Source organism: Dryobates pubescens, chromosome 8 (genome assembly GCF_014839835.1).
Source record: "Dryobates pubescens isolate bDryPub1 chromosome 8, bDryPub1.pri, whole genome shotgun sequence".
In the NCBI taxonomy this organism is placed as follows: domain Eukaryota; kingdom Metazoa; phylum Chordata; class Aves; order Piciformes; family Picidae; genus Dryobates; species Dryobates pubescens.
The window spans coordinates 21,959,585-21,977,043 of record NC_071619.1 but is presented as its reverse complement, the minus strand read 5'-3'; the positions used below and the strand labels follow the sequence as shown (position 1 = coordinate 21,977,043).

The 17,459-nt window shown below is 37.6% G+C and overlaps 1 protein-coding gene across 36 annotated transcripts in view; it reads left to right on the top strand.

Moving 5' to 3' along the window:
- KCNMA1 (potassium calcium-activated channel subfamily M alpha 1) overlaps nucleotides 1-17,459 on the top strand; it is a 417,239-nt gene that overhangs the window by 380,962 nt on the left and 18,818 nt on the right. For 23 of the 36 annotated variants that reach the window (XM_009897628.2, XM_009897623.2, XM_009897627.2 and 20 more), the window contains 2 exons: nucleotides 13,439-13,552; nucleotides 16,746-16,876. In XM_009897628.2, the coding sequence (XP_009895930.2) occupies nucleotides 13,439-13,552; nucleotides 16,746-16,876 (245 nt within the window). Of the gene's footprint in view, nucleotides 1-13,438; nucleotides 13,553-14,243; nucleotides 14,328-16,745; nucleotides 16,877-17,459 lie in introns of all 36 variants that reach the window. The other 13 variants (XM_054163264.1, XM_054163271.1, XM_054163270.1 and 10 more) reach the window with 1 other exon arrangement.

The following is a 17,459-nucleotide window of genomic DNA, read 5'->3' as shown; positions in this document are numbered from 1 at the left end:
TGCCTATGTAGGCAACAACTCTTATGTAGATTGCACACAAGGGATCTGAAGTTGAAAGGCTCCTTTAAGATGACAAATGGTTTGAAAGTGTTATTGTCTTTGATTGCATGCCTTACATCATCTGTATGTAGGAATAAGAGAGCTATACTTTTTCTTTAGCCATTTTATAAATATTTAAGTCCTTATAGTTGCCTAAAGATATTAAAGCATATTTTACACTAGTTGGAATATAAATATTATATATAGCACAAGATACCAAAGTAGTTTAATGAATTCATAATTTTCTCTTCACTTTTATTAGAATGTGTTTTATGTTCCAAAACTTCCATTTAAAGAATAAGAGCCCATTCTGCTCCCTGACAAGATGTGAGCCAATAGTGAATGTTATCAGGGTTGCTTTAAATGATATGGGACTTCAATTAGTAAGAATAAAGGAAACATGGGTCTTAGATTATACTACCCCAGTCTCTGCTTTAACTTAGAAAGAAGTCTTTGAAGAAACATTTTGTCTTCTTTAAGTAACACTGATGCTTCTCTGCATCAGTCTTTTTTAAAAAGTTCTTGCAGAAAGAAATACATATTGCAAAAGGAGATAGCTACCAGTTATACCAGAGTACATTTTTTAGAAATTGAAGTTTGTTTCCAAAATAACCAACCACAGGAATCTTATGACATTGAGTGTATAAAAGGTCTGTATTTTATGGTCCTTTAAATAGAAAGATGTGTTGATGGTATAATTGTGAATCTTAAAAATGCCCATCAAATTTAAACAACAAAAAGAAATCTAAATATTTCACAGTTTCACTATTTCCCAGTAGGAGTCCATGCTGGGTAATGCTTGCTAATTACCCACAGCAAAAGTAGCACACAATGCTGGTAAATTACCTGACCCTTTGCATTTTAATGAGACAACAAGGATTTCATGAAGTGATGTTGTTTCAGTGGTTAATGGTGTCAGCAATGTTGTAATTGTAGGCTGAGGCACATTAGCTGTACAACCACATGTAGGAAGGGTTTCTCTTGACAGGCCCTTTGGAGAATAGAACAGGGTATTATCATTAAGCCTATGTCATTTGCATGCTGCTAATCACTTACTTTATTATCTTGTGTATCCATTGTCTTTCTTTAATTGCTTTTTAAATGAAAATTAAAAATAGTTCCAATGCCCACGATGCTTGTGATAGCATCTTGATTATGAAGATAACTTCAAGAAAATGAAACATACAGATAATATATGACAGGATTACAAGATAGTTTGAAAGTTATATACCATAACGGGCATCCTCATGAGTGTAATTTTGATGTCTTTCTTTGCTTCAGTATCTATTGTTTGTTTAATAAATGATTATTTATAGGAATAAAGGTGTTAGGTTCTTTTAAAGGACATATGAATTCAGAGATCAATGTCACTGACTTTGCTTTAGTGTGGAAGAGACACAAAACATCAATACCAACAGATTCTACCAGTCTAACGATGTTACAGGAGATGCTAGACTTTAGGCCTTTGTTATTTCCAATTAAATCCTAGTCTGAGAGTTTCTAGTGAGCTGCAGATCTTTGAGTTTTACCCTAGAGTTGTCACAAAGTGTTTGGCATTCTTTTATCAAGACAAGCTTACTGATTTTTAATTTTGACGTGATTAAGTTTGAGGCAGCCCCAACTTTCCCTAGCAGGCAGTCTCTAAAAATGTGGTAGCTTTTGGTTATCGAGAACCTTCCAAGCATTTCCGCATCTGCAGAGTTGAATATTCAGGCTGAACTGAGGCACAGCCTTCATCTGAGAATTAGTACTGCTCCTAATACTGTATTTTTGTAACTTTTTTCTTTAACCTCTGAACAGATAAACCTGAAAAAGTAAATTATGAATTTCTATTGAAGGAAGAGGAGGAAACGTTGTTCTTGACTAGTTACTGTGATTTACTTTTCTTCAACATACACTACCTCACTAGCTACAAAAATCCACATTGCAACTTGAATATTTATTCTTAGAAATAACAAGAAATAAGCTGAAGACTCTCAAAAATACTCAAACCCCATAGCTTAAAGGACATCTGTTTCCACTGATACGGGTGCTACTGAAATTCAAACAAGGAAGTAAACATTTTTATGTTTTTACAACCCATTTAACTCTCCAGTAAGTGATAATGGATACAAAAGCTAATGTAGTGTTTAAGAGTTTATAGAGATTATGCCATTTTTCAATCCAACGGTAGTATTTAGATGGATGAATGACAGTAAAATGTCAATATAATGCTAAAAAAACCAACATTTGCTTGATGGAAGTTTTTGGTATGACTGTCTTGTGCACTGGGTACCATTGCATGTATTTTATGGTTCTCACCTAATTTTTACTACGTAAAGAATACCACTTTACATTTTACTGTTATCATAGTTTTTACTGGCTTAGTTGCTAGTGTAATGGGGTTTGGATCCCATGTAAGTAAAGTAAATATGGAGCTGGTATAGTGACTCTTTTGCTGCTACTTCTTTAGATATAAAAAGATACTTGAACTGTGAGAGGCAGGCAAAACCATAAAGACTTTAGCAAAAGCTGTGATAAAAGAATATAAATCATTCTGTTACTTTCTAAGAGTAATACTCACTAAGAAGGGAAAAACTAGAAGCTTGGCAATGGGAATTTAATCTCTTCTTATGAGTAGGCAGCATCTCACTGATTTTGTGTATACTTTTCAGGTTTTTGTTATACATTTGAACAAATTGTCTATGTATTTACGCCAGTAACCATATGCTTTGGATACTCTTCCCCCTAGAATGGCTGTCAGAGGCTTAAGTTACTTTCTAGCTCCTTGATTCTGGATCCTGTACAGATTGAAGCAGAGGTTCTCAAACTTTACAGGTTAACTACTACCCAGTAGTACCTCTGCTGTTCTTCAGACAGTTGTACCTACACAGTCTTAGATATTGGTAGTAGCTAATGTACTGTTACTGGTACATCACTCAAGAATACACAATTAGAGAGCTACTTCAGATTCATCTTGATTCTATAACTGCAATTTCTGTTTAGATTTTTTTTTCTTCATGTGTGAAAAGAGGAACAGAAAGGAAAGGAAATCTTCACTGTCTGTTTATTTCTGGAGTCAAGAGTAACTGCAATAAATTAGCCAATTGTGGTGTTTGGTAGAGTTGTATTGAAGCTGCAATAGAATGTGGAATAATGCATATGTGGCATACAAACCAGGGATCATATACTGTGCTGAACAGAGCATAAGACTGGTTTGATGTGTGAGCTATTCTTGTGAACTTCAGTATCAGAAGGTTGACATTTCTTTAAATGGAGCTACATTCTGCAGATACTTCCTTTCCTATCACTTTATTGTGCATGACAGGATGGTTTTAATACTGGTGAGTAATACCAAAAATTATGAAGTGCAAGTAATTGTGCTGATGAAGTGATGTATGTGATTTGAAAATATACTCCAAACCACAGAATGCTGTTTTCTTATTCCTATATCAAACTGGGCACTGTATGTTGAGATTAAACTGCGGCAAGAATGTAGCAAGATACCTCTTTTGGATGAAGGGGGTTTTGTTTGAAGAGGTATACAACTAATCCTTAGTTGCCCGCAAAGCTAACTCTCCCTGAGTGCAAGTGATTCGTTGTGCTTTCTGTGGAAAAGCTGGTTGAGCGTTATTCTGACTGGTATAGTTCAACCCAATTTGATACTTATTTTCACACATGATATCTACAAAGATGTCTTTAACAGACATGCTTCTCTGAAATTGTATCTGTTACAGAAGACAATATTTGAATGACAAAGAGCATGACTTTTGTTTTTTCACCCTATTCATTTTGTTCAGTTTGGAGTTCTGGTAAGAAATTTTGGCTTGCAGAGAGTCTTTGTATTGGTACAGATGGAAATTCTCTGTTAAGCCTCTTTTTAGAAAGTATATCTACACATGAACACAAAATCCACTGTCCTTTACTCTGAGCATTTAATCAAGCCCTGGAGTTTTCAAAATATGAATTTGATCTTTGTGAACTGACTCTATACTGTCACTTGACTATGTGCTTTTATGACAACCGATCCACTAAAAAGTTGTGACAGGATTTGGTGACGTCTGGCAGAACTGGACATGGGCACAATATGCTCTGTAGTCATCAGGCTTTGCCAAGAGTAAGATGGGAGAGAAGCTTTTGGACACTTGCAAATAGATTAGATTGCAGGAAATGTGAAGGAGGCTTATGGAGCATACCTGCCAGATAAATTAGAGGTGGTCTTGATCTGACTCCAACCTGTCTCAGAGCTCAGCTCTGGAAATCCAGTTCAGATTTCTGTGATAAAATGAGGCCTTAGCCTTCACAGTTAAATCTTTGATCCTGTAGACAGCCTTGAATGTGGGATTTTTGTTTTGACCCAGCCTATAGAGAACTTAATGACATTTTACCATAGGTTTCCAGCTCAGTTCCAGCTTGAGTAATTTGCAAGTCTGCTGGCACTATTTATCTCACACAGACCATGAAGTCGATCGTAAGTAAGTCCAAGCTGATGGAAAAACAATATTGCTAGAACAGAGTGACAGATGTTGATTATCAAAAAATGTCTGTTTAAGCATTTTATATGGATCCATTTCCTCACTGCATACACCTGAAATTTTTGTAGGAGTTACAAAGTAATTGTACTTAAAGACATGGAATCATCTGCTAAAGAAATTGTCGGAATACATATTGCAAAAAATGACTGCTGTGGTTATTACTGTTGCTGCTCAGGGGAGCTATTCAGATGCCTCATTTATTGGAGCTTAATAGATTAAAAGTCCAAATTGAGTCTCATGATATAAACCTAATCAAATTCTAATCTGCATAATTTCTCCATAAGCAGCAATGAGAAATTTGTTTAATTTATGTTTCAGTAGTTGCCAATGATGTGTTGGACAACATTGTTACTTTTATTTATCAAAATCTTGTTATTGATTGCTTGCTATGACATCTGGTTTCACTCTTTGTTTTTCAGTAAGAAAGAGTTTATTTGGCATAATGTAGGGTATAATGACACAATGTAAAGTCTTGCCTAAGATGCAAATATATCATTTTTAGTGGTGACCCTTCCATTTTATTTGTACCTATTGAATACCTGTCCCTCTGAACTAGGTAATATTGCTTAATACATTCAATAAGTTTTATTCAGCATATATTTTTATTTTTGCCTGAGGTTTATATATGCAAGATTGGTTAATTATTAAACTAAAAAGAATTTGGCATCGTTTTATACTAAATTCTTTTAGCTGCAAAGCAGTGCTACCAACTTTGTGCCCTAGAAGTACATAGAGTAGAAGACTATTAAATTATAAATGGAGAGCAGGGACAATTAAAAAATAGTTTGTAATGAAAGTGGCTAAGCCCCACAAGAATTATAATTTTTGGTGTTACTATGAATTTTAGTGTATTCCATAATATACTAAATGAGCGCAAGTTATTATTTCTTCTCTCTCTAACCAAGTATTTGTGTAATTCTAGTGGTTCTTTTTGGACAAAATAAGAAAAAGCAGAGGAAAACCCCAGTTTGTTAGAGGTAGCCAAATTAATATCTAGCATCTGGACCCTAGTATTAGGAGTAGTTGCAATACCTAGAGTTGCAATGTACCAGAAAGTGAATAGTCACTTGCCACCAAGAGATAGATTTCTGCTAGAAGAACAATGTGAAGGAACTAAACTATTTCCCAATAGGAGTAGGCTTTGGAAAAGCAAGTTCATGACAACAGAGAAAGGGAGGGAAAGTAGATGGGAGATCAAAGATGGTATTAGTTACAAAACAAAACAAGAATTTGACAAATCCAAAACCCATCCAATTAGGGATGGTTAGGGTAATTTTCAATGAACTTCTGGGAAATAAAACAAAGCCAAAACAAACAAAACCCCCAACAACCAACCAAATGAATAAACAAAACCACAGAAAAGCACAAAAGAGACAGTTTCAAAAAGTATAAATATTGTATAAGTACCTGTGAATAAAACCAAAGTTATACATGATTCTGTACAATGTTTAAAATATACTTATTTTTCTAACATATTATTCTGTTCATAATTAAAAATGGAAACAGTGTGGTATCATTCAGTGGTAGACCTCAAGGTGATGAAACTCCAGTCCTTTTGATCTCTGCTTTTACAACTCTTGCTGCCTCACTAGAACAGTCCAAGAGCCAGTGCACCTATAAATCCTTTACAATTTCAGCTTCTGGTACCATTAACCCACCCAGGGTTTGGATTGTGGAAACTAACATTGATCCTACTGCCCTGTGCTTCCATTAGAGCTTTGATACGGACATTTCCACTGTAAGTTTCTGTAATGCAACAGTATGGGAATGAAAGAGACATTAGAGGAAAGTATTTTCTTGGGAGAAAGATGGCAGTTTGTTCTCTGTATCAGTCTCTCTCAACATTCAGTGCTCCAGGGACTGTTCCAGTTCCAAAGCATTGGAGGGTTGTTACGATTCAAAAAAAGTATTTCTCCCCTGTCTCCATTCTCTGAGGATCTGGTGTGTGTTTGCCTATATTTGCTCCCAGAGCATCTCTGGAAGATGCTGCAGTCTCTGAGACAGCTGGTAGCTTATGCAGTCACATCTGCTCTCCCACATTCCTCTCCTTTTCCAGAGTTTAGAGATCATCTCCAAAAGATTATTAGATCTTCAGGCACAAATTACAGTAATAGTCAGAACTGAAACCAGAATTTAGGATTTCCAGGTTCTGAGGCCAAACTGCAGCTCTGTCTCAGACCACATGGGACACTGAAGTTAGAATTGTTTCTAAATTGAATGGCTGTAGCAGATTCCCATGAATGTCAGCAGCTCTTTAGCTGCATGACTGCTGCTGATCTTTCCAGGTATACCCAAGTGAATGTACTTTGGAGAATAACAGGTATAGTCTATCTTTCCATTGAATTCACTGGAATATTAATGGACATTGTCAGTGAACAGTAGCAAAGGGATATAGTTGTGAGGTCCTATTGTGTGAGAATTATTTCTTTTTGGCTCACTCTGCTTAATGAAAATTCTTGCCCTATATTCCTGCATGATAACTTGTCAGGGGTGTGTTTAGCAGTTCACCACCTGTGTGTTATTCATATAACCTCAAAATATGATTGTTGTTCCGTGCTTCTTAGAAGACACAGAGCTAGTTAATAGTATATACGCTTCTAAAATTATGTTGAGAATTCTAATGCATGTGTTACCCAGTGAATCCCATAGCACCTTTCCCTGGAATAGCATAATGTAAAGGACACTATCAATTTACAGGGCACTTTAATGACAAGGTTACAATCTTTAGGTCTGCCAAGTGGATTTTCAGTCTGAGAAAATGCATTCTGCCTCTGTAGAGTTCCAGTTTAGTAAAGCATGAGTCTTTGAAAGGGAAGGGAGGCCAAGAGGAAAGGAGCAGGGGGAAAGGAAAGAGGCTCATAAAGGATCTAATATGATTCTTTAGAACAGAAGATATTGTAAAATAAAAATCTGGTTTGAGAATATGACCATCTGTTTCTCAGTTAAGTTAGTGGAACAGAAGCAGTGATCATCCAGTCCCAAATGTGTTTGTATGTTAAAATCCCAGTAAAATTTTACTGGCCCCTCAGCAAACTGGAAGGGTATATGTACTGCTATGCAGAGCAAACCTTCCTGCATTTCATAGAATCAGAGAATCATAGAACTGTTCTGGTTGGAAAAATCCTCTAAGATTGTCAAGTCCAATTATTGATCTAACACTGCTATGGCCATCACACCATGTCCCAAAGTGGTATGTCTACATGATTTTTGAACACCTCCAAGGGTGGTGACCGCACCACTTCCTTCAGAAGCCTGTTCCAATGCCTGACCACTCTTTCAGTGAAGAAATTTTTCATAATGTCCAATCTAAACCTCCCATGGTGCGATTTGAGGATATTTCCTCTCATTCTCTCACTTGATACTATGGAGAAGAGACCAACTCTCACCTTGCTACAACCTCCTTTCATGGAGTTGTAGACATCAATGAGGTCTCCCCTCAGCTTCCTCTTCTCCAGGCTAAACAATCCCAGCTCTCTCATCTGCTCCTTCTAATGCTTGTTCTCCAGGCCCTTCACCAGCTTTGTTGCCCTTCTCTGGACACGCTGCAGGGACCCTAAACTGAACACAATATTCAAGGTGCAGCCTACCAGTGCTGAATACAGGGGCATGAGCACTTCCCTGCTCTCCGCCCGCACTATTCCTGGTACAGGCTATGATGCTGTTGGCCTCCAGGGCACACTGCTGGCCTATGTTTATCTGGCTGTCAGCCAGCACCCCCAGTTTCTTTAGAAGGATTCTGTGGGAGACAGTGTCAAAGACTTTACTAAAGTCCAGGTAAACGACATCCACAACCTTTCTTTCATCCACTAAGCAGATCACCTTGTCATAGAAAGAAATCATGTTTGTCAAGCAACACTTGCCTTTCATGAAACTGTGCTGACTGGGCCTGATCATCTGGTTACTCTGCACATGTTGTATGACAGTCAAGATGGTCTGCTCCCTGACCTCACTGAGGTCAGACTGAGAGGTCTGTAGTTCCCCAGGTCCTCTTTCTGGCCCTTCTTGTAGATGGGCACCATATTTGCCAGTCTCCATTCAGCTGGACTTCACCAGTTATCCAGGACTTCTGGTAAATGATGGAAAGTGGCTTGGTGAGTGCTTCCATCAGGTTTTTCACTACTCTCAGGTGTATGCCATCTGGCTCCATAGACGAGTGTGTAGGTGCTACAGCAGGTCATTAACCATCTCCTCTAAACCATCTCAGTCAGGTGAACTGCACAGGAACAAAACACAGTGGTTTATAGCCAGCACAATCAGCGGATCACTTGACCATCACAGTAGTTGCTCCAAACAATGTGTAATGAACTATAAATATTGCTGGTGCTTTCAGTGACTGGAAGTCACTATTAAGCCATGCCAGCATTCCTTAATTTTGAACTTCATCACAGTGCCACTGCGGCTCCTACAGAAACTTTGTAAGTGGTGTTTTATAAGAAAAAAAGAAGGCTGATAGGCACCTGACCCTTCTGAGCTCTTATTGGACAGCAAAATGTTCCTTTCAGAGGTATGATATATTCAGTGCAGTTTGGTAGCATGCTGTTTCACAGAGGGACAGGGGCTTGCTACCTCCTGTTGAAGTCCAAGTCTCTTCCTCAGTTTGATGTTGTGGTGGTTATCACTGTAGACAACCATGGTGGGTTGGCCCTGGGTGGCAACTAAGCTGCTACCTGTTTTTTCACTTGCTTCTTCACAGTAGGGTAGTGGAGAGAATCAGAAGGGCAAAAGTGAGAAAAAACCTTATAGGATGAGATAAAGAAAACAAAACAACAAAAAACAGTTGTGCAAAGGCAGTCACCCAGTGCAGCAATTTCGTATCAGATGCAGTGGCTGCTAGAATTGATGTGATTGTGCTGCACCTTACCTTCTGTTTGTTCACAAAGAGAATTCCCTTCTCTAGAAGCCCCTACTGTAACTCACACAGGGAATCTGCTCAGGCTTGCTGAGGCCATGTGAATTTTACTGTTAGGGGTTGATCCTGTTAAGCAATTGTAGCCACAACTTCAGTTGTTTGTTGAACAAGAAGACACAGTGGTTATAAGAAGATCACAACTATCAGCCCTGTTTATGATTTTGATGAGCATTAATGGAACAAGGTTTGAGGACTGAAGGAGAAAATAGAATATGAAAAGGAAAATGAAAAGAGGCTGTGAGGAAAGCATGTCATTTCTAAATGAATGCTCTGTGCAGAGGAATTGAATCTTTTCATAGCTGAAAATGGATCTTAAATCTGATGCCTTAGCTTGTTTCAGCTTCTGTAATGAAATAGAGTTTTCCTAATACCCTGTGACCTGAATTTCTCCCTGCTTTATGGGTGCTATTCCTTGACGTACAAACCTGTATTTTCTCAAGTCAGCATTTGATGATGGATGTCAAAATACAGGTCATGTATTATGCATATAGCATTACCGATTTAAGGTGTTTACTTGTCAAGTTGAAGAAATTCAGAAATGTCACATTCACTGAATCTGCACAGCTGTCACTTGTAGTTTTTCATACCTTTAAATGAAAGTTCTGATAAAGCAGGTTACTTTTCCTGCACTTTTTTTTTTTTTTCCTTTTTTTTTCTTTTCTGGAGAGAAAAAGTAGAGCTTATGTACAGAATTTACATTGTGGGTTGGGAATGGGAATATGTCCTGAAGGTGTATGATGCCTTGTAACCCAAACATAGGCACACAAAATCCTCACGTACTCATTTCACTAATAATAGTCCAACATTTTTATGTTTTTAAAAAGATAATATGTAGAGCTGTCTGAGTTAAGTGTGGGCAAGGAAATTAAATTAAAATAGCATATATTTCTCATATCTTTCAAGACCAAAATCTATTAAGGCATGAGTCTGTTTCTCATTCAAGGAGAAAACAAAATCCCTTTAACATGCTTCCTCTATTTCAGACTGAATGCACTATGTGTGCAGTGTGCAATTACAGAGCTCCTGACAGCCTGTGTCTAACAGAAATGCCACATTTACTTCAATCTTCTGACACCATCATAGGAAGACAAATATTTGAAGGGTTAGAGAGAGGTGGCTACAAATAGCTTTTGATGGAGAGTGTGTGTGTGTGTGCCGCTGTGTGTGTGCACATTGCAGCAGAGGGAGGGCAAGAAGGACTTCCAGTTAGACACAGTTATGCAACTTTCTACTATTTGCTTTTAGCTAGTAGGGAATTGCCAGTGTGCTCTTACCGTCTGAAGAACCTGATTCATTAAATGATTTTTAAGGAGTGCATCCTGAAATGGAAAGGGAAAAGCCTTAACAAAAAGGGTGCATGGGAACAAGATTAGTTTTCTCTACTCTCAGATAGTGAGTGTAAAGACTCTTGCCATTTTAACTTGTAATTCTGCAGAGGACCCAAGTGGCCTGACACTTCAACTGCTCAAGATGTCTACAGGTACTTGAGACTTTTATAATGTACTGCCACCAAAGCCATGTCTTGCCTTTCCTATAGCATGACACAATGCAAAACTTATACATCAGATCCTGCTTCAGAAGTAGAAGTGACACTAATACCCACCTGTCCTAAGACAGCATTCCTTCCCTTTGGTGTCTCACTTCAATTTTTCTGCTGGTGTGAGAGTGTCAGACTTATGTCTAACTCATGAAGTTGTGCCTGAAGGAGCCATGTTAGATTCAGTTTGTGACTCTGAGAAATCCTAGGTTCTGCCATGCAGAAGTAATCATTCAAAGCACCAATATGACTGTCAGTCACAGGGCCAAACTGTGACTGCAAACTGATACCAGTTGGGAATGCAGCTCACTGTCACCATTCCAGTCTTGCTGAATTAGTTGCAGCACAACGAACAGTATTAAATCACCCATATTTCTGATTCTCCCTAAGAATACCGCTTAGGTTTTCTATGCACTGGTAATATTAAGCAGAATTGCTTTACTGTCTGAGGTTTGTCTGTGGTGATGTTTCTGTCTTGCAAGCCTGCTGAAGATACCACATCCACTTCCTCTAAGGAATTTCTTCAGAGATTTTTTTCATTCCTTTTTTACTTATCCTGTTCTTAGAAGCCTCATGTTGTAGCTAGCTTTCATGCTGTAATCAGAAGGAAATTCATACTAGTACCTTCTGGAGGGCTAAGTCTCTTTTCTCAGTGATTGTGGATTTATTACCTATATAGGCTCTATGTGATATAGACAAAACATGAGGAGAAATTAACTGATAATCAAATAAAATTTTTAATGTAAAAGAACTTATATCCCATTATATCAAGTAGTTCAGACCTAATTTTTCTTGTTTAGGGACAATTGAAGACAATTTATCGCTGTGAAAAATCATAAATCCCTCAAACTATATAAAACCAGTACCACATGTTAACAACTACAGTTTAGTTCAGAGGTTTGTAAATTAGTCCCCATACTGAAATAGGACAGGGAAAGTAGATAATGTCATGTCTTCTTCTGAATTCAGTAGTGGATGAATGTATCAACAAATTTAATGCAGTGAGAGATTCTACACTGCAAGAAGATAATGAAGTTATTTTAGGAACTAATTTGGCTGTGATTAATTTATAGTCAGTATACGGAGAATTCAGAATTAGTTCAGGCCAGTAGTAACAGAGGATCAAAAGTCTTTCCCTGGATGTCAGGTGTGAAATCAAAGAACTTGGGCATAATGTGACAAAAAAAAGAATGTTTTGTCAAAAATATGCGTTTTAAAGTTAGCGTGGCTCAATCCTTCCTAGCAGACAAACATTTGCTTCAAATTGCTACCTTGGCATTGGTCTACAGGAAACCCTAAAGTCAAATTCTGGCTTCACCATCACTTCTGCAATAATAGCATTAAATGAACATTCCAATGCTTTCCGCATCTTTAATGAACAAAGGAGATGGAATGCATTAGTCTCCCCTAGTGTGAATTTCCAGTCCCACTGTGGCACCGGCTTCTGTAGAACTGCCTATTTTTCAGTACTTAAATTCCAAAAGGCTTTGCCTGGGTATTTTTTATTTAAACAACAAACTAACCAAAACAAAACAAAGCCCCAAAGATTAAAAACTACTCCGTGTCGAGGGATCCATTTCAAACTGTGTAGTGAATCAGGCTGAAAACACAATTATTTTTTTTTAGAGGCAAACCATGCTGCTCTCCAGATCTTTTTCCCTTTGAGTACCTGCCAATGTGTTTCCTCTCCCACCTTTGTTTCCTTTACCTCCCCAAAGGTATAAAACTCTTTCTAGTTTCTTTTCAAACATTCCTCATATTTACTATTTGAAAACCTGCATCTTTTTCCTTCCATCCTTTGTCTTCTGTTAGAACACGTCCTTCTATCCCAGTATTCCTATAATTGTAATCCTCATCAAAATGCATATTAATAATGGTACATCTGAAAACAATGAAAAAACCCAAGACTTTATGTGGGTTGTATTGCTCCTGAAATATAATTAGAAAATTTTAAGTCCTGCATGTTGATCAAACCTGAAACCTGCTGGTGGAAGCAATCTCCCTGGTTGTACTACTGTTTACAAACAATGCTCCTTAAAATGTTGATTGAGGTTTAATGAAAGATATTTGTTTCTGGATTATCTTAAACATGAATTGGGCAAAATTACATCTCTCTTAACACAGAAGTCTCTGTTTATGTTTAAGTAAGCATTGCTCTTTCCATTTTATATGTTTTGATGCTATCTAGGATAACAAAATACATATCAATTTCTCCATTAGCTACCAAATACTTCTCCAGTTGAAATAACCCACATATTTGTGAAGGATTATGCTTCTAGGAAATAATTGTTTAAAATTGTCAATTGTTTTTTTAATTTTTTTTAACTGTATATTTCTAGAAAGAATAATAGAGATGGGAAATTCCCTGTTGGTGAGGATTATTTTTTTTCCCCCTATATTGTTTGTCCTGTATAAACTTTGTTTTGTTCTCTCTTTTAGGCTTTACACCCCCGGGGATGGATAGGTCATCTCCAGACAACAGTCCGGTCCATGGCTTGTTACGTCAACCTTCCATTACAACAGGAGCCAACATCCCTATTATAACAGAGCTAGGTAAGGAAAACTAACATTTATCCTTTCATGTGCATTCCCACTTCCCTTGTTATTGAATCTCAGGAAAATTACTTACACTGCTATGTTTTCTCTTCTGATAACTGTTTTGAATTACTCTTTCTACGGAAAGATGTTGTTACTACACTTTACAGTGTTACAAACACTTTATTTGAATAACTGAAATATATTTCTTTCACTGGGTTTTCTACATTTTCTTAAATAAACACTCTATCAGACAGGATACTTTTTACACAGTGTAACCAATAAGCAGGGTACTTTGGGCTAAAGTTAGAAAAGGGAAAAAAATCCACAGTAAGAATGAGCAGACATTTCCTGTGCATTTAATCAATAGTAAGAGGCCATTTGTTTATTTCTTCATGGTCCAGAACTGTTTAATCATGTGTAACCAAACTCTGTATAATAGTATGAAACATTTCACTCCTGAGAATACAATGATGGTAGGTAACCAGGCTCTGATTTCCACTCTAGCTGTGGGTATTTATGTTGTCAAGTGGTGTGATGTGAAGTGCAGAAGCTGTTCTGCTTTTTCATGGCAATGACAAACTTGATTTGTGGTCCTTTGTCCTTTTATTTTCTTTTTCAGTTTTATTTTTTAGAGCCTTACCTGTCTTTTTCCCTTACTTTATTCTTTTCTGTACTTTCTTTTCCCCCTAAATACTTTACTTATTAGCTAAGCCTGGCAAACTTCTGCCTTTGGTTTCAATCAGTCAGGAAAAAAACAGTGGAACCCACATTCTAATGATAACTGAACTGGGTAAGAAGTTCCTTTTTCCTTCACATCACTGTTTTATTTTCTGTTGTTGTTCTTACTGTCATCATCTTTTCCTTTATTTATCTGGCTGAATCAGAGGTGCTACCCTCATGGCACTGCTTTGAATGTATTTTATTTGTGGTTCTGGTTGGAACTGACTGTCTTGTTCTGGGCTTTCTTAATGATTTTTTTATTCACGCAGCATCAGTAAACCTTTGATCACACTCGCCTGACCTGCCAGCTGATTTCATAGCACCTTCTCACCAATTCATTTTCTTTGGCCTGGCTCCCCACCTCCCAGGCCCTCACTTCCCCCTACCTTTTCTCTCTCTCTCTCTCTCTCTTTCTTTTTTTTTTCTTTTTTGTTATTTCAGCCTATTGTCAGTTTGGTGGACATGCCTTAGCAGTTCTTACAGGAAGTCCAAGGAGGAGTAAAAGATTGCAGAACCTTCCCCACCCCAGCATCATACTTTCCCTTAAGCTATTTTTTTGTTATTTAAAAAATAGGCCTTTTCTGAGAAGCTCAGGTTTTGAAGTTGTAGAAAAATAACTGAGAGCCCTCACCAGATTTTGTGAGCAGTGTTTGAGGAGCATTTCCTATGGCACAACACCACATGTTCAAGCCTACCTCACCTAGCCCAGAGACCTTTTGTAGAAATCCCAATGTGCTAACATGCATCAGGAAGATAAAGATATTGAGGATAAAACCATACTTGCAGAATTTATATTAGATTAGTAGTACCTTGAAAACTGACACCACACACAGCTAGCAAGCTGGTGTCAGTCAAGTATTACTCTACCAGATGTAAGTGGAAAATTAATGCTGCTGTCAATAGTGCCTACTCCCAACTAGCAAATTAAACAAAGGCACAAGCTCTTCAAAAAGTACGTTTTGAAATTATATACCAGGCTTTCAAATAAACTTCACTCAAAAATCTGGAGAATAAATTGATACCCATTGTGCAAGGAAAGGAGTATTGTGGATACTGGTTTTTGCTACAATGAAATTCTTTTGACTCCTTGGGCAGAACACTTCTCCCTTTACAATGTTGAGGTACGATGTTTTTGTGGTTACATTAGAGAGTAAGAAAGAAGGAATTTTAAATCCTACTTCAGCTCAGATCCTAACTGGATGATCTTGGCCATGTACTGGCTCAACAGGGCTCCAAATGAAGGGTAACAATTCTTAATGCTTTTAGACAGCTAGTGTGAGGCTTTATCTGTAGTTACTCACGCTGTAAGGTAAGCATGGCAAGCAGATTGGAAAAGGAGTGGATAGAAAATTAAACTATACAGGGAGGAAGATCAGAATAGCAGACAACAATTTCTGGTGAAAGAAGTTCAGAGCCAAAACTTGATCAAGTCAACAGCAGCTGTCATGTTTTCAGAGCTGACTGGTTGGCTTACAAGACAAATTCACGTGGGAATCAGGACGGAATCAATGTATGCAGTTTCAAATACTGGAAAAATTTCTAGTTTCCCTTTTTCATGGGAACTGAAATTAATTTGTGATTTAGTAAGTTAAAGAATATATTGATGGCATAGCTAAACAGCCTGCTTTCATGCCTGAGGATGACTAACATGGAAATGAAATATTTAATGAAATATGATCGACTTGATATACTGATCTCAAGAAAACACCTATTTTCAGTGGAATGAGATGGAGGCAGAGAGCTTAACTGTGGCAATGAAATGCCAGAGAAAATCAAAATGACAAATATTGCTTTATTTGGACTTTTTCTTTAAAATAGCCTGATATGGATTCTTTATCACACTGGCTCATATAGAATTTGTGGGTAAGGAAGTGAAGTTATGGAGACAAATATTTGACCAAAAGGCAGAGCTACAAGAAAATAGCTGGAGTATTGCTCCTTCATTCAGATAAATGCATGCTAAAGGAACAGTTTATCCTCTTTTCAGCTGTAAGTGCATTAACACCACTCCAGTAAGGATCACAGCAGCACATCTAACAGATGCCTGTGGGCTATATCAGAGTTTTATGGACAGCCTTTATTTTACAACAACATTCTGACTTGGTATCTTGTGATAACATTTCACTGTACATGCGTACAGCCTTAGTCTCTGTACCTGACCAATGCCAAGATTGTGTCAGTTTATAAAAGACCATCATGTATCTCGTTCTGAGTGCAGGCAGCTGGTGTCATGAAGTTACTTTTACAGCAGAGTGATAGCCACCTCTCAAGAGCAAGAGTCACCTCTTACAAACAATATCATGATCAACCGATTTTTTAATGCATATTTTCACATCCATCTTGATTTCATTTTCAGTGCCGTCCAAGACACGAGTCTGTGTTTCCAGACATATGCCGTTTCTTTTTCTTTCTAACTGTGTAATGTATATGGTCACACGTTGATGACCCAGAAGCACCTTATGATTTTATTATTATTTATTATTTTCAGTAAATGATTCAAATGTTCAGTTCTTGGACCAAGATGACGATGATGATCCAGATACAGAATTGTACCTCACGCAGCCCTTTGCATGTGGAACTGCATTTGCTGTCAGTGTGCTGGACTCTCTCATGAGCGCAGTAAGCAAATGAAACCTTTTTCATTCCTTTCTGTTAGACTTACTGTGAAAGAGTATGAAAGCATGGACCCCTTTCCATAGATAGTCAGGAGAAGACACATACCTCTTAGCATCAAAAGAATTTCAGAGCCTAAACTAGGTAATTTTTTTGTTTTACACAGAGGCCTTAATAGCTGAGATATCTAGTACTGTCAGGGGTCCACAATTTTAAAAGCAGTCTGATGTCAGGCTTTAAGGATCATATTTTCCACAAGATGTTGTATCTACCTCCTGAAACCCAGACCCAAATTCAGTGTGTTGATCCCTATGCTCACCATTCGAGTCAGCATAAACTGTGTTTTCAGTTTTTAATTTCCTATAGTCATGAACAATGCTCAAAGTATGAGAGCTGAGGGACAGTGATAGAACTATGCAAATATCATTATGTGAACTCTACTTGTGTGAAGAGAGGTTATAATCTCCTTTTCACAGGAGTTGTGCTGTGAGTCAAAACATAAGTTTATGCTAGAAACTACAGATGGTGGCCTTTGGTTAAGTCTACATTAGGGTTTTTGGTTTACAGCCATCGTGAGGTTTTGAAGCAA